General features: G+C 37.7%; 1 protein-coding gene across 1 annotated transcript in view; it reads left to right on the top strand.

Annotated features, from left to right (window-relative positions):
* The first annotated feature begins 2,382 nt into the window (after positions 1 to 2,382).
* DCPS (decapping enzyme, scavenger) overlaps positions 2,383 to 15,246 on the top strand; it is a 49,757-nt gene continuing 36,893 nt past the window's right edge. The window contains exons 1-2 of the mRNA XM_051986713.1: positions 2,383 to 3,128; positions 5,195 to 5,369. Coding sequence (XP_051842673.1) covers positions 2,919 to 3,128; positions 5,195 to 5,369 — 385 coding nt within the window. The 5' untranslated portion in view covers positions 2,383 to 2,918. The remainder of the gene's footprint in view (positions 3,129 to 5,194; positions 5,370 to 15,246) is intronic.

The raw sequence follows: 15,246 nt of genomic DNA, 5'->3' as shown, positions 1-15,246 counted from the left end.
TTCCCTATTGCCTCTAGGAAAAAATGCCAATATTTTACCTTGATACTCAAAATATTCCAAGATCACCACCCACCTTACTTTTCCATATCTATTTCATATTACTTACCTTTATACATACACAGATTATTCCAGCCAAGGGGCTATTTCCCTAAATTCATCATTCTATCCCTAGAAAGTTTCCCTTTATAGTCAATATATAATTTTTTTTTACTGGAAATTGAGTGGATGTCCATCAGTTGAGCATAACTGAATAAATTATGATATATGAATGTAATAGAATATTATTGTTCTATAAGAGATGATGCACAGGCTGATTTCAGAAAAGCCTGGAAAGACTAACATGAACTGATGCTGAGTGAGGTGAGCAGAACTGGAGAACATTGTACATAGTATCAGATGTGATGATCAATTGTAATGGACTTGGCTCTTCTCAGCAATGCAATGATTCAAGATAATTCCAACAGACTTGGGATGGGAAAGGCCATCTTCTTCCAGAGAGAGAACTATGGAGACTGTATGTAGATTGAAGCATAGTATTTCACTTTTTTGTTGTTGTTTATTTGCTTTTTCTTTCTCATAATTTTTTCCCCTTTTCATCTGATTTTTCTTATACACCATGACAAATATGGAAATATGTTTAAAAGGATTGCACATGTTTAACATATCTAATTGCTTGCTGTCTTGGGGAAGGGGGAATTGAGGGAGGGAGAAAAATTTGGAACACAAAGTCTTACAAAAATTAATGTTGAAAACTATCTTTACATGAATTTGGAAAAATAAAATATTTTTGAGAAAAAATATATAATTCCTTAAAGTTTGCAAAACACTTTGGCACAAATTAGCTATAGCCCAACATCTTACTGTTGTAAGATGTATATGTTTATACATCATAAGACCAAAATGGGCACATGATTTATCTATAAAGGGTGATGCCATAAGCCAATTAGGAAAGCATGCCAACTCTCTGAATAAGGGAAGAATTTCTGACCAAACAAGACATAGCAAGTGTTGTGAAATGTAAAATGGGTAATTTTGATTATATTAAATTCAAGAGATTTTGCACAAAGAAAACAAAACAGCCAAAATTAGAAGGAAAGAAGAAAGCTAAGAAAAGAATTTTAGAGAAGTATTTTCGATAAAAGCTTCATTTCTCAAAATTTAGAAAGATGAGTCAAATTTATAAGAATAAAAGTTAATCCCCAATTGATAAATGGTCAAAGTAATATGGTTAGAAGGTAACACAGAATTCTGAGATTTTCTCAGCCATCAGGAGCTTTATTTACATAAAAATATAGGGACTAGTCCTAAAGAAATGTGTTGGTGTATGGGTAAAGCAGAGCATAACAGAGATAACAAGGGAGTCTAACAGGTCTGGGGAAAAGAGAGAAAAGCACAGGGGGTAGCTTATATAGGAAAATTTTGGCACTTTCTCAGGGCTTCTGATGCATAGGAACAGGAAGGTAGATAATACCGATATAGGGCAAGGATGGGGAAAGGATGTGATTCTCTGTGACCTCCAAGGCAGCCATGGTATATAGATAGTCATGGCTTTATCTGGGAAAGAAGTGTTCCTTTGGCTGATGATAATGGCTGAGAACACATTTCTGGGGCAAAATTCAGGGGTTTTGTTCAGGGGCCTGTCTCATCAAAAGGAATGGAACAGTCAGTTTTCATATGAAGAAACGAAAAACTATGCATAGTGAAATGAAAATATGCTCTAAAGCACTACTGACTAGAGAAATGCAAATTAAAACAACTCTGAGATACTACCCTATACCTCTTAGGTTAGCTAATATGACAGAAAAGAAAATGATAAATGTTGCAAAATCGGGACACTTAGGCACTGTTGGTAGGATTGTGAACTGATACAACCATTCTGGAGAGCAATTTAGAACTACACCCAAAGGGTTATAAAATTATACATACTTTTTGATCCAATTATAATACTCCTAAATCTGTATCCCAAAGAGATTATAAAGCAAATAAAAGGGAAAAAGACCTATTTGTACAAAAATATTTGTAGTAGATCTTTTTGTAGCAGCGAAGAATTGGAAACTGAAGGGATATCTATCCATCAGTAGAAGATTGGTTAAACAAGGTGCAATATATGGTTGTAATATAGTTCTGACTATTATAAGAAATAACCATCAGGATAATTACATGAACTGCCACAAAGTGAAGTGAGCAAAATCAGAATGTTGTACATAGCAAGAGCAACATCGTATGATGATCAGTTGTGAACAATTTACTTATTTTCAGCAATACTATGATCTAAGAAAATTTCAAAGGATTCATGATGAAAAATAATATACACTCCATAAAAGGACCGATGGAGTCTGAATGCAGATCAAAGCACACTATTTTTCATTATTATTTATTATTATTTTTTTGGTGAGGGGTTCTGTATGTAATGATAGATTTGGAAATGTTATTTGCACATGTATCATCTATAACAAATTGCTTATTTTCTCAGGGAAGGAGATGGTAGGAAAAGAGTTAGCAAAAGAATTTGGTACTCAAAATTTAAAAAAATTAACGTTAAGATTTTGCAAGGGTGAATGTTGAAAACTATCTTTGCATGTATTTCGAAAATAAAAAACCATTATCAAAATTTAAAAAAAAAAGAATAAATGCTAAAATTTGTTTTTACACATAATTGTGGGAAAAAATCATTTTCTAAGTGTAACGGGAGCAACGATTGAACATCGATTCCTAAACTCAACCCACAGCCCTTAACGCAGGGCACTTTAGTAGATCACATCTATGGATTCAGCCCGACTCGGAGATAGAGGATGTAGAACCCGCGGTACGCTGGGAATTGTAGTCCAAGAGCCATTTCAGGAACTCCAGATGAAACCGCGAAGAGGCTAAAGGCGCCATTTCTTCCGGCGCATGCGCACACCACAAAAGGCGGCAGCATGGAGGATCCATCTGTTCAACCCGGCAAGAGAAAACGCGAGGAGGAAGAAAAGAAGGAGGAATCCGACTTGGTTCCTGGACCAGGAGGAGATAAAGAGGCCGTTGGGAACGGAACCACTGCCTCCACCCGTTTTCCTTTCTCTGGCTTCCGATTGCAGAAAGTGCTCAAAGAGTCCTCGCGGGATAAAATCATTTTCCTCCATGGGAAGGTACCATTCATCCCGCTCTTCGGGGGAGTGAGGCGGAAGGCCTGTACCAAGTTGTCCACGCTTAGGTTGCGGGGGATGTACCAATCATTGAGTAAGGGAGACAGGACGTACCATTATTGAATAAGGGAGAAAGGATGTACCAATCATTGAGTAAGGGAGACAGAATGTACCATTATTGAATAAGGGAGAAAGGATGTACCATTATTGAATAAGGGAGACAGGATGTACCATTATTGAGTAAGGGAGAAAGGATGTACCATTATTGAATAAGGGAGAAAGGATGTACCAATCATTGAGTAAGGGAGACAGAATGTACCATTATTGAATAAGGGAGAAAGGATGTACCAATCATTGAGTAAGGGAGACGGGATGTACCATTATTGAGTAAGGGAGAAAGGATGTACCATTATTGAATAAGGGAGAAAGGATGTACCAATCATTGAGTAAGGGAGACGGGATGTACCATTATTGAGTAAGGGAGACAGGATGTACCAATCATTGAGTAAGGGAGACAGGATGTACCAATCATTGAGTAAGGGAGAAAGGATGTACCATTATTGAATAAGGGAGAAAGGATGTACCAATCATTGAATAAGGGAGACAGGATGTACCAACTGGGACCAGAAGAGGGAAAGTTACTGCATTTACTCAGCTTTAAACAGAGAACCCTGAGCAAGATTTATTCATTCATTCTGTTGTTTACTCAGATTTAGTCCCTGGGAGATGTACCTGGTGGACTGCTGCTCTTGACTCTGACACTTTAATTTCTTCTATAATCCAAAGCAATAATAATAATAATAATAATAATAATAGTTAGTCTCATTTGATCTTCACAAAAATCCTAGGAGGTAGGGGCTCTTTATTACCCCCATTTTACAAATGGATATACTGAGTCAAACAGGCTCACTGTGCCACCTACCTGGCTCCATCACAGTTTTCTTGCAAGCTTCTTAGGGGCAGAGACTGTCATTTTCCTCCTTTTGTAGTCCCCAGAGTTTAATAAATATTTATTTAATTAGCCTGCAAAATAGGGATACTACTTGTCCTACCTACTTTGCAGAGTTGCTTTGAGAGCAATACTCTTTTGACTTTAAGGTACTTTAATAATGTGAACTTATAATAAGAATTATTATCACTAAGCACTAAGAGAAATTCTAATTGTGTTGGAAATGTACCCCCTGGGGGAAGTATCTCCTACCTGTTTTAATGTGGGAGGCAGAACAAATGTTTTTAATAATAATAATAGCTTCCATTTTATTTAGCTATTTAAGGTTTGCAGAAGTGCTTTGCAAATCTCCTTTGAGTCTCACTATAACAGTGGGAGGTAGTTGCTGTTATTGTCCCCTTATAGATAAGGAAACAGGTTCAGAGAGGTTAATGGATTTATTTGCCAAGATTATACTCTTAATAAGTGTCTGAGGCAAGATTTAAGCTTAGTATCCCTGTCTCCAGATCCAGCAATCTATCCACTATGTCACCTTGCTGACTTTTATTGTTAATAAAATTATAACTAATAATTTTATTAATAAATATGAGGACCACACACAAAAGGGAGCTGAGAAGTCACTAGACACAATGTTCCAGGTGCTTAAAAATCTAAGATAAAAAATTGAAACAGTTTCTAATCTTAAGGAGCTCAGCAGGAGAAAGTCCTTGAGAAATTATAATCATTAGTCATTTTGGTTGGTAATTGGTTAGTAATAGCAAAGAGAATACCTCTTAGTCTGGTGAGGTCCATAGAAGTTGTAATATTGGCTTCTCTCCATGGCAAGAGTTGAAGTCAATAGGCCTAGGCTTCTGTGGCTTTGGTGTGTCTTTTGGCCCCTCATGTCTTCAGTCTGAAGTCCCTACTGATGACAGTCACCAAAGAACCCTTTAATCTAATAGTGGGGACATTTAAATTCCAAATCTGGTTTCAGTACTCACTGATGTGTGCTATTGAACAAGTTTCTAAGTGATAGGACAGTCCACAGAGACCAGGAGGACAGTGTGAAGTCAGACAGGTGCTGGGTTATCCCAGCTTTAGTGATTGCTCTGAGCTTCCCTGATTCTTCCTATCTCCACAGGTAAATGAGACTTCTGGGGATGGAGAAGGGGATGATGCAGTTGTCATTCTGGAGAAGACTCCCTTTCAAGTGGACCAGGTGGCTCAGCTCCTGTTGGGGAGTCCTGAACTCCAGTTGCAATTCTCCAATGACATCTACAGCACCTATAATCTGTTCCCACCAAGGCTGCTGAGCGGTGAGTATAGGGGTAGAAAGGGCAGGAAGAATGACAAAAGAAGACTACATAGGCTTATTTGCAGGTTTCTAGTTTTCTAGGAGTATACAATTGGGGAGTAGTCATGGGCTAGAGAACACAATTGCCTGTGACACAATGAGGGGCAGGAATTGGCAGAATTTGAGATTTTCCCTATAGCATATTTTTCATTTCAAAGAATAACCATCCATCCATCTCTGCATTATTGTTGTGAGGTAAAAGCTTACCAATTTTCCTTTAACAGTTATGTTCTAATTTATTTTTTAATCACATCTGTAAATGCAATACACTCTTTGCAAGGCATTCTGTGGTTTTATTTCTTGCTTTTGGCTTGACTTTTGCTTACACATAAGCATAAAAGCATTGATTTACATTTATGAATCTTGCAACTGTCTTTTTGATTGATTCAGTCTTGGCCTCTTCATCAAAAAAGGTTTTTTTCCTGCTTCTTTGAAAATGTCTTCAAATTCTTGATGTGCAACAAATACATTTGCAATAGAGAACACAAACACTTGGGTCCTTTATTTGAATAAATCTCAATTTATCTGTCTAAAAAATCTGAAATAATTGGCCCATTCTGGATTTGCTTGTTTTGAAATTGTCATTTTGTTAAATGTACCCGTCAATTTACAAGGATGGGATATAATCATAGCAAAAAGCATTGTGATGAGCTATGAATCATCATACTTTCCAAACAAAGGGCTCTTTTGGTCATGTTCTTACTCCTGTTTGGATAATTTTCTGCTACCATAAACATTTCACTCACAAAATTATGGAATCTTCCTTTAAAGACTATTCCCATTTCATTTTTATAGTCACCCATATCCCTACAATTGCTCCTTTTTGATATTTTTTAGCAAACATATCAATTTTCCTGTTTTAAATTAATTTTTAGGGTAAATTAGTTTTTAATAGTCTCAACTAGATGATTCTGGGCTACTCTCATCTCTTCTGAATAATTTCTGCTTTGTGCAGAACACTATGTCATGCTGAAAGAAAGAACTTGTTTAGACTAAGCCAAAACCTCTGCCCTTATTAAGTTTAAAGTCTGGTGGAAAACTGAAGGATATATCAGAAGAGAGGAGAAGAAAATGAAAGTAGTAAGACTTGCTAGAAAACTATTGGAGTAGTGGCAAGTGGCAAAAAAAAAGGCCTTATACGAGGATGTTAGCATTGGGATTAGTTGAGGGCAGGATGAAAGCTATAATATTCTTCTCTAAAATAGAATATTCTCTGTTGAGGTTTTCTTGGGTTCTCTGGAGGCAGCCTTTGTTTCAGTTCAGTAATTACCACAAGTACAGCCAAGGATTAAAGTCCAAATCCTTTATTGTCTCTTTCCAAGTCTTGTCCCCTTTCCTGTGGCCCGGTTAGCTTTCTTATAGTCCAAATCCTTTATTATCTCCTTCCTGGGGTTGGGCAGCTTTCTGGAGTGCCTTTCAGTCTGGCCTTGATTCTGAGAGCTTGAACTCCTGACTGCCTTCTCTGGCTTCTGAATCTCCCCGACTTCCAAGGGTTTGTGCTTCAGCCTCCAGCCATAACAAAGGTGGAAGATGGAATGAATCTGTCTCAGCCTCCAAGAGCTTCTAGTGCCCTTGTCCTTTCTGACCCCGAGAGCTTCTTGCTTATGTGCTCAACACTGAGTATACACTAATCATTATATCACTAGGAAACCATTATTTATTGTAGGATTAAATCAATGCTTAACTAGATTTAACCATTATCTACTCAATTCCACTTAGTCCCTTGTTTCAAGTTCTTGCCTATAACATCTCCTTGTAGGATTAAATCAAACATGCCGAACCATGCTAAATTAGATAACTATTGTCTCTATCAATACTTAGTACCTTGTAAGAGTCTTTTGTTTCAAGTTCAGAGTTCTGGCCCATAACAGATAGCTTTCCAACAGATAACAGTTGGAAAGGTAACTTTCAACAGGGTTTGGTAACTCAGTAGATATAATAGATGAGGGAAAGGAAAGAATCAAAGATAAAAATGTTTGTTGAATTGAATGACAGTTGCTAAGATTTCCAGCATAGGAGACTGTTGAGTGGTGGTGCATTGATAGAAATTTTGATATAAACTTGATTCTGGATGTATGAGTTTGAGATGACAAAGGGACATACAACTAAAAGCTATCTAAATAAGTAGAAATTTGGGTCTAGAGTTTAGAAGAAAAGTCTGACATGAAGATACTAATTTGGAGTTATCTACATAGGAGAAGTGGTATTTGAAATTGTGAAAGAGAATAATATTACCAAAGAATAGATTATAAAAAGGCTATATTACTAGAGCATAACCTTGAGGGAAGAGGATATAGTGATATTACAGAGAAAATTTAAAAGAATTAACTGAATGAGAAGAAAGGGTAGCTCATTTTCTGTCACCTGACGGAATATAATGAGTGATGATGCTGAGAATTTGGTGAATAGAAGAGAGGAGCTGAGATAACTAAGTTTGGATATCTCATTCTTCTGAGGGAAATAGGAAGCACAATATTTTGCTTTAAATATTGCGTGTAAGAATACTATTGAAGGCCAAAGGAGTTTGGGGAAGCTTTGGAATAGTTTCTTCCCCTCCCCTTTCCCCATTCCCATTCAGCCCAAGTGATAGTTTACTTATTCTAAGTCTTATTGCCTTCTACTTAATTGCTACAACATCTGTATTCTCCACAAAAATCACAGAATCTGAAGTGAACGGTAATCCGAAGGTATCTATTCCAACCCATATTTTAATGGGAGTCCCCTTACCTCATCCCCAACTAGTGGTTATCTAAGCTTTACTTCAAGGTCTCTGGTGAGGGAAAACTCACTACTTCCCAGGGCACTTCATGCTACCTTTGTGTAATTCAAATTGTTTTGTTTTGTTCAGGAATGTAAAAATGTTTTTGTGGGTTTTTTATTCACTCACAAATTCAGAATAAATTATCTTCAAACTTGGTTAAAAATAACAGCAAACCATGATGTATTTTATCACCCGAACCCAGTAATTGATGGTTTTATATGATTATCTTAAACATCAACCTTTATTTAATTCACTTTCTCCAACTGACTTCTCTGAAGTTAGAGACAAGTACAGTTTTGTACCTTGCATCATAGTTCCTAATAGTGGAAGACTATTCCAGAAAATTAGAACATGTTACTTCCAATGCCTCCACCCATCCCCCTGTCAGGTTCTTTCTCATCTTGAGAAATTTCAATGACTTCAACTTCAACTTAACAGAGAGGCTGTACAATTCTTGCAACTTACTTCTTTTTCAACCATATTCACATAATTTCCAAGCATGGCATCATATGTGATCTCTGAGGACTTTTTTTTTTTTTTTTTAGATTAGATCTCCCCATCTCTCCCAGGCCATACCCTGCTGTCAATTAGCAGGAACTTTGACCTGTCCTATTTCTGGGTTCACCCTTCCTTAGGGAGTTTAGTGGTCTCCCTAACCCCAGGACTCACTATATTGATTCCACATTTAATGTAGTTACTCAGGCAGCTTAACCTTGTTGTAGCTCAAGCTCTCCAACTTCTCCAAACTCATGCATTTCACCAGCCTTCCCCTCTCTCAGTAGCAAGAACTACAGGATGTATGCCACCATGTCTGACACTGAGGAGCTTTACCAGCTGTGTAATGAGAACAGCAGTCATTTTTAGTATTTTGTAAGTTATTTCAATGCCAGTTTTGTTTTGTTTTGTTTTGAGGAGTGTTTTATGAGTTAATGATTCTCAGACTGGAATGCACTGAAACTAGGTACTGCCAACTCTTAGAGCCCTGTCTTCACTAGTGCCCTGTATGGCATTTAGTCCATCAATAACTCAATCTTTCTTTTCATTAACTGATACATCACTTGTTTTATTTACCTTTATTACATCTGTTTTATCAGAAAGTTTACCAGCTGTTCATTTAACTTTTCTTTTTTACAGTCACTACTTGTAATCTCTAACAATGATTTCTTAAATCTACTTTTCACTTTAGGATTCTTTTGCTTTTGCATTTCAAAAGCACGACATCACCCTTTGTCATAAAAATTTCTCCATCTTTTCTAGAATCATCACTATCTTCAAGGTTCAGGGTCAGTCTTTCATTTCCAAAAACCACACAGCCAACAGCTGTAGCAGTGGTCAACATCTTAAGCTGGGTTTTTTTCCTTTTGTGATCAACAAAATCTTTTACCACAAGAAGTAGTGATCCAAATTTTAACTTGTTCAAAACCAATGTACCCAGTGTTTCTCCTTTAATATATTCAGCAATTATTGACCAAGGGCTTATGGCAACATATGTAATTTGAAAATCAGGTACAAGACATTGGATATAAGAGACCTTTTTTTTTTTTGTAAGAACCAAGGAACAATTTATACAATAAGAACACCATTATAAAGATAAACAGCTTTGAAAGAGTTAAGAACTTTGATCAATGTAATGTTTAAACATGTCTCCAGGATATTTAATGATGAAGCATGTTACTCTCTTTTCTCCATCACAAGTTTATTGGAATTGCCTTGAATCACCTCATTGCTGAAAAGAGCCAAGTCCATCACTGTTGATCTTCACATAATCTTGTTGCTGTGTATAATGTTCTACTCACTTCTCTTAGCATCAGTTTGTGTAAGAATATCCAGGATTTTCTGAAATCAGCCTGCTGATCATTTCTTATAGAACAATAATATTCCATTACATTCATACACCATAACTAATTCAACCATTTCCCAACTGATAGGCATCCATTCAATTTCCAGTTCCTTGTCACTAGAAAAAAAAGGGCTGTTGAAGCCTTTTTTTAAATAGGCATCTTGGAGCTCACATTTCTGATCTCTGGCTACATTAATAAAATATGGAAAGAGAGGATCTCTATTTCCGTTAAACTTCATGACTTTCATTGTTTCTGCTTTTTCATCCATTATTTTTCTATCCTTTAGTGAAATAATCTCCTTTGTGCAACTTTTTTCGTTTTATCATATATTATGTTGCCACTTTATTAGTGTCCATTTGCAGAAATCGCAGCCTTCTGAGGGATTTCTTCAGGGATTGTGACAGCTTTAGGCTGCTCCTTCAATTCAGCAGCTGAAGCTCCCAACCTCACTCCTCTTCTGATCTCCCCCAGATTTGCCTCTTTGCTAATCTTGCAAAGCTTTCTTAGCAATATCTGGGCAAGGACAATGGCAGGGGTAGGGCTTGTTCCCAGGTTCTTCGTCTATTTCAGTAGTGACATCCTGAAATCATATTTTGGTATTTGTTCTGCAAGTCTTTCACTTTTCCTACGGTCTCTCCATCTTTTGTTACCTTGAGTCTCCCCCAACTCTGTTCAGTGAATCGCAGTTGACTCCTTTGGCCTCATAGTAACAACATTAGCATCTAATAAGATTAACACCTTAGAGCATTAGGGCTCCAAATTTGACATCTTTAACATAAACACAAGTCAGTTGGAAGAACAGTGATTGTCCTGGACCCTGGTTCTAGCTGATGAAAAAATGGGAGCAGCTAAAGCATTTTTGCAGGTGGTGGAGATTGTGGATAGGGAGAGGGTCAAGCAGGTGCTCAAAGCATGTCATCAGTAACGAGAGAGGGGCTGACAACTCTAATTGTTAAGCCTGTCTTTCTCATATATGACCAAACTCTTCCTCTTTGCTATATCTGCCTTTTGCTAATTTTGCTTTCCTGGACTAGATAGGATAAGTCTATTCCCTTTTCCATATGCCAGTCTTTGATGACCACAATCATGTCTTCCCTAAGCCTTCTCTTCCTAAGCTAAATGCTAAATTTTCTCCCATCAGTCCTTATGTAGTATGGCCCAAGTTAGATTTGGAGATTCCCAGTCCATACAGTTGTGGAGGTGGGAAGTTTTTACTAAAGGGATACACAATATCTAATATATGATGTAATACTGATGGTAAGTACAATATGAGAGAATCTTATAACTGGAAGCAGGATTTAAAATGCTCCTGATATATATCCCAAAGAAATACTAAAGAAAGGAAAGGGACCTGTATGTGCCAAAATGTTTGTAGCAGCCCTGTTTGTAGTGGCTAGAAACTGGAAAATGAGTGGGTGCCCATAAATTGGAGAATGGCTGGGTAAATTGTGGTATATGAATGTTATGCAATATTATTGTTCTGTAAAAAATGACCAGCAGGATGAATACAGAGAGGACTGGCGAGACTTACATGAACTGATACTAAGTGAAATGAGCAGAACCAGGAGATCATTATACACTTCGACAACGATATTGTATGAGGATGTATTCTGATGGAAGTGGATTTCTTTGACAAAGAGACCTAACTGAGTTTCAATTGATAAATGATGGACAGAAGCAGCTATACCCAAAGAAAGAACACTGGGAAACGAATGTGAACTATTTGCATTTTTGTTTTTCTTCCCGGGTTATTTTTACCTTCTGAATCCAATTCTCCCTGTGCAACAAGAGAACTTTTCGGTTCTGCAAGCATATTGTATCTAGGATATACTGCAACATATTTAACATATATAGGACTGCTTGCCATCTAGGGGAGGGGGTGGAGGGAGGGAGGGGAAAAATCGGAACAGAAATGAGTGCAAGGGATAATGTTGTAAAAAAATTACCCTGGCATGGATTCTGTCAATATAAAGTTATTATTAAATAAAATAAAAAAATAAAATAAAATGCTCCTGATAATGAACAAAAACATATATGTATGTATATATGTATCATTTTAGTGTATCATATTTTTCCAGAAAAACTTTTTTAAACTTTTTCTTTTTTATGATAAATTTGACTAACATGAACTTTTTTTTTTAATTAAAAAAATGTTTTTATTATAGCTTTTTATTTACAAGATATATGCATGGGTAATTTTTCAGCAAAATCTTCTGTTCCAACTTTTCTCCTCCTTCCTCCCATTCCCTCCCCTAGATGGCAGGTAGACCCATTCATATACAGATATGAGTAGAAAAAAATTGTGTATGAAACCATAAATCTCTTACAGTTTTTTTAAAAGAATACATTACATATAACACATTAATATCAATTCTGCCCCTTTTGAATCTGCTTCTGCCCTCTTCAGAATAACTATTAATTAGATGAGCATTGTGAGTACCACTCCGTACAATTTCAGTGGCTTTCGTTGGAGTGAGTTCCACTGAGGGCGGCTCCACGGGTTCCTTTTTCCTTGTGAGGTGTGTTTTTGAGATGACCTGCCACAAAGAAGAATTGTTTATCACTCAGGTGTTCACACACACAGCACCCAGTTTGGGCTGGTGATAGGCTCAGGATCTTTAAGAACTTGGAAGGGACTGCAGAATTTTTCTCCAATTCCCTCATGATGAGGAGAGGTGATACGACCCACTTTTAAGATCCTTCTGGGCAGCGACTGTGTCTTAAATATCTCCCCTTGTGTGACCTTCTACAATGAATTGCACAGAAAAGGTGTTTGATAAAAATGTTGAATCTTCATTCCCTGATCCTCAAATCCTGATTCAGTTCTGGGCAAGTCAAAGAATAGCCACAAGGTGGCAGTGTCACCTCGCCACTCAGCACAAGCCCAACCAGAGCTCTGATAGGCAAATTCCTCTTTGGAGCAAGATGGGAGGCCAGAATCCCCTTCCTTTGAGTCTCCCTCGATGGCTCTTCGCAGGATCTCCTCATATCTCTCTCCTTGTTCCTGACCCTTAAAAATATTTTAGTAACTATATTTCAGTCTAAAATTAGTTTCTTTTGTCACCTCATGTGTTTTATTTTATGCATTTAAAAACATTCTGAGAAGGGGTCTGTAAGCTTCATTTCTGGACATATATCCTATGAATTCCTTTCTTAACTGCCTTTTCTTTTTATCACTTAATTAACAAGTGTTTATTAAGCATCTACTCTGTGCCCTGGCATTGAACTGGATGGTAAGGACCCAAAACCATTGTGTCTGCTAGGGAACTCATCTGCCCTCCAGAGTTTTTCTCTCACCTCAAGAGATTCTTCCATTACCATGTTTCTCCCTGTCTGCAGGGTACTCCCAGCTCCTTGGCCTGCTGCTGCATTTTGTCCTCAACTTTTCTCGTATGCCCTTTGTTAGGGTTCTTCCTAAACTGTTGCAGCTCAGAGATACTTAAAGATCATCTAATTCAACCTTTTTCTTTTGCAGGTGATCTTCGAAATTAAATAACTTGTTCAAGGGTGCATAAGAAATTAGTGGTAGAGTGAGGACTAAGTCTTAGGCTTCCTGACTCACAGTCTAGTGCCTTCTGTGCATTGTTATTCTTGAGGTGAGATTGTGGTAGAAACCTTTGTGGTTTGATAGCTGATGGCTTATCTTGGTGTTCTTCCAACTAAGCAGAATAGGTCAAATATTAGAACATTTCCCTTAGGCCCCCCAGCTTTATCTAATTGCATTACTCAGATACTCTTGAATCTCCCATCAGCAGAGTCCAATCTGTAAGATTTTAATGACCTCTTACCTGGGGAGGAGATATTTCTGAGAAAGGGGAGGGAGGGAGGAGTTAACGTAGGAGCTAGGATTGCTTTCTGAAAAGGTCAATTGTTTCCCAGGATATAAAACAGGGGAATGGAATCTCTAGTTCGGTAGGAGGTAGGAATCTATGGTTGAAGGGAATGGGGGAGGGCTATCCAAGGTAGGGAGGAGAGAGGGCAACCAGGTTTTGAGAGCCATGTCTAATAGACTTCCAAGAAACTTTGGGACTTTAGCCTCAGGCCAGTATTGTCCTCCCTAATTTTATATGGAGGAAAACCAATCTTCCAAGAGTGAAGGAATGGCCAGAAAGAATCACCAGAGCAGCTACTGCAGGCTTATACAGAAGTCTTTTTTAAAATTACTATTAGTGAGAGTTTTCAGTTCAGGTTTTTTCCTTTGGGGTTTTGAGTTTTACTTCACTTCTGTTTATGTTGAGCATGCCTTCCTCTTTGTGTTTTGAACAGTTATCTTCATTGGAACTTTTTTTCTCTCTCTCTCTCTGGGGAAATTGTAATCGAGAACATTAAGGAGGAAGATTGGTGCAGCTGCTGTGGCTACACAAAATTGTCATGCCAGGGTGACTTTGGCCCTGGACGCAATTGTACAATGTAGCTGAGTTCTCCAGCAGCTGGAGAGGAGGACTGGGTACCAGGCACTCCGGGATCACTCCATCACAGGCCAGCACAGGGCTTTGGCAAAGTCCCATCTTATCATGGGTCTCCTTTTCAGCTCTTTTTTGCAGCTGAGCCAGAGGACAGTAGTCATTAGAGTGAGGATAGTAGTTAAAGGTACTAATGACCAGAAATAGTCTTGACCAGATCTCTTCTAAAGAGAAGTCACTCCCTGCCTCTAGATCTTGGCTGCTTCTTCTATATAAGTATATAACTTCTATATAACAATACACTATATCATCTCCGAGTCCCTTCCTGGCAGTAACAGTTTAAGAATCTAGGGCTGTGTAGCTAGCAGTGTGGCTTTACTCATTCTAAATCAGTAGACAGGAATGTAGCTTTGAGAAAGCTTAGATTGAGCAAAAGCCCACTGTGGCCTGGGTTAGATCAGAGTAGAATGTTGCTGAGACTTGAAAGGAAGAATTCTGTCCCATGCTTTGCTTCTTTCTATAGCTCTAGTACTTAACATAATATCTGGCAAATAGTAGCTTCTTAGTAAATACTTATCGACCAACTCACTGAATGACATCCTTGGCTTTGAAACTGGGGTAGTAAAAAAAAAAAAGAAAAAGAAAAAAGTAGTGGCCTAGGCCCTGGGTTTGATTTGGAATCTGCTACTCATGGGATTGTGAGCAAGTTACCTACTCTCTGCAGGCTTATTTCCTTGTTTGTATAATGAGAAGGTATGATTGGTTAATTTCTAAGGTGCTTTCCAGTTCTAGAGCCTTAAATTTTCTTTTATTGAAGCCATAGATTGCTACTCT

The sequence above is a fragment of the Antechinus flavipes genome, chromosome 3 (genome assembly GCF_016432865.1).
Source record: "Antechinus flavipes isolate AdamAnt ecotype Samford, QLD, Australia chromosome 3, AdamAnt_v2, whole genome shotgun sequence".
NCBI classification, from domain to species: domain Eukaryota; kingdom Metazoa; phylum Chordata; class Mammalia; order Dasyuromorphia; family Dasyuridae; genus Antechinus; species Antechinus flavipes.
The sequence above is the reverse complement of the archived record's forward strand: the minus strand, read 5'-3'. Positions and strand labels throughout refer to the sequence as shown.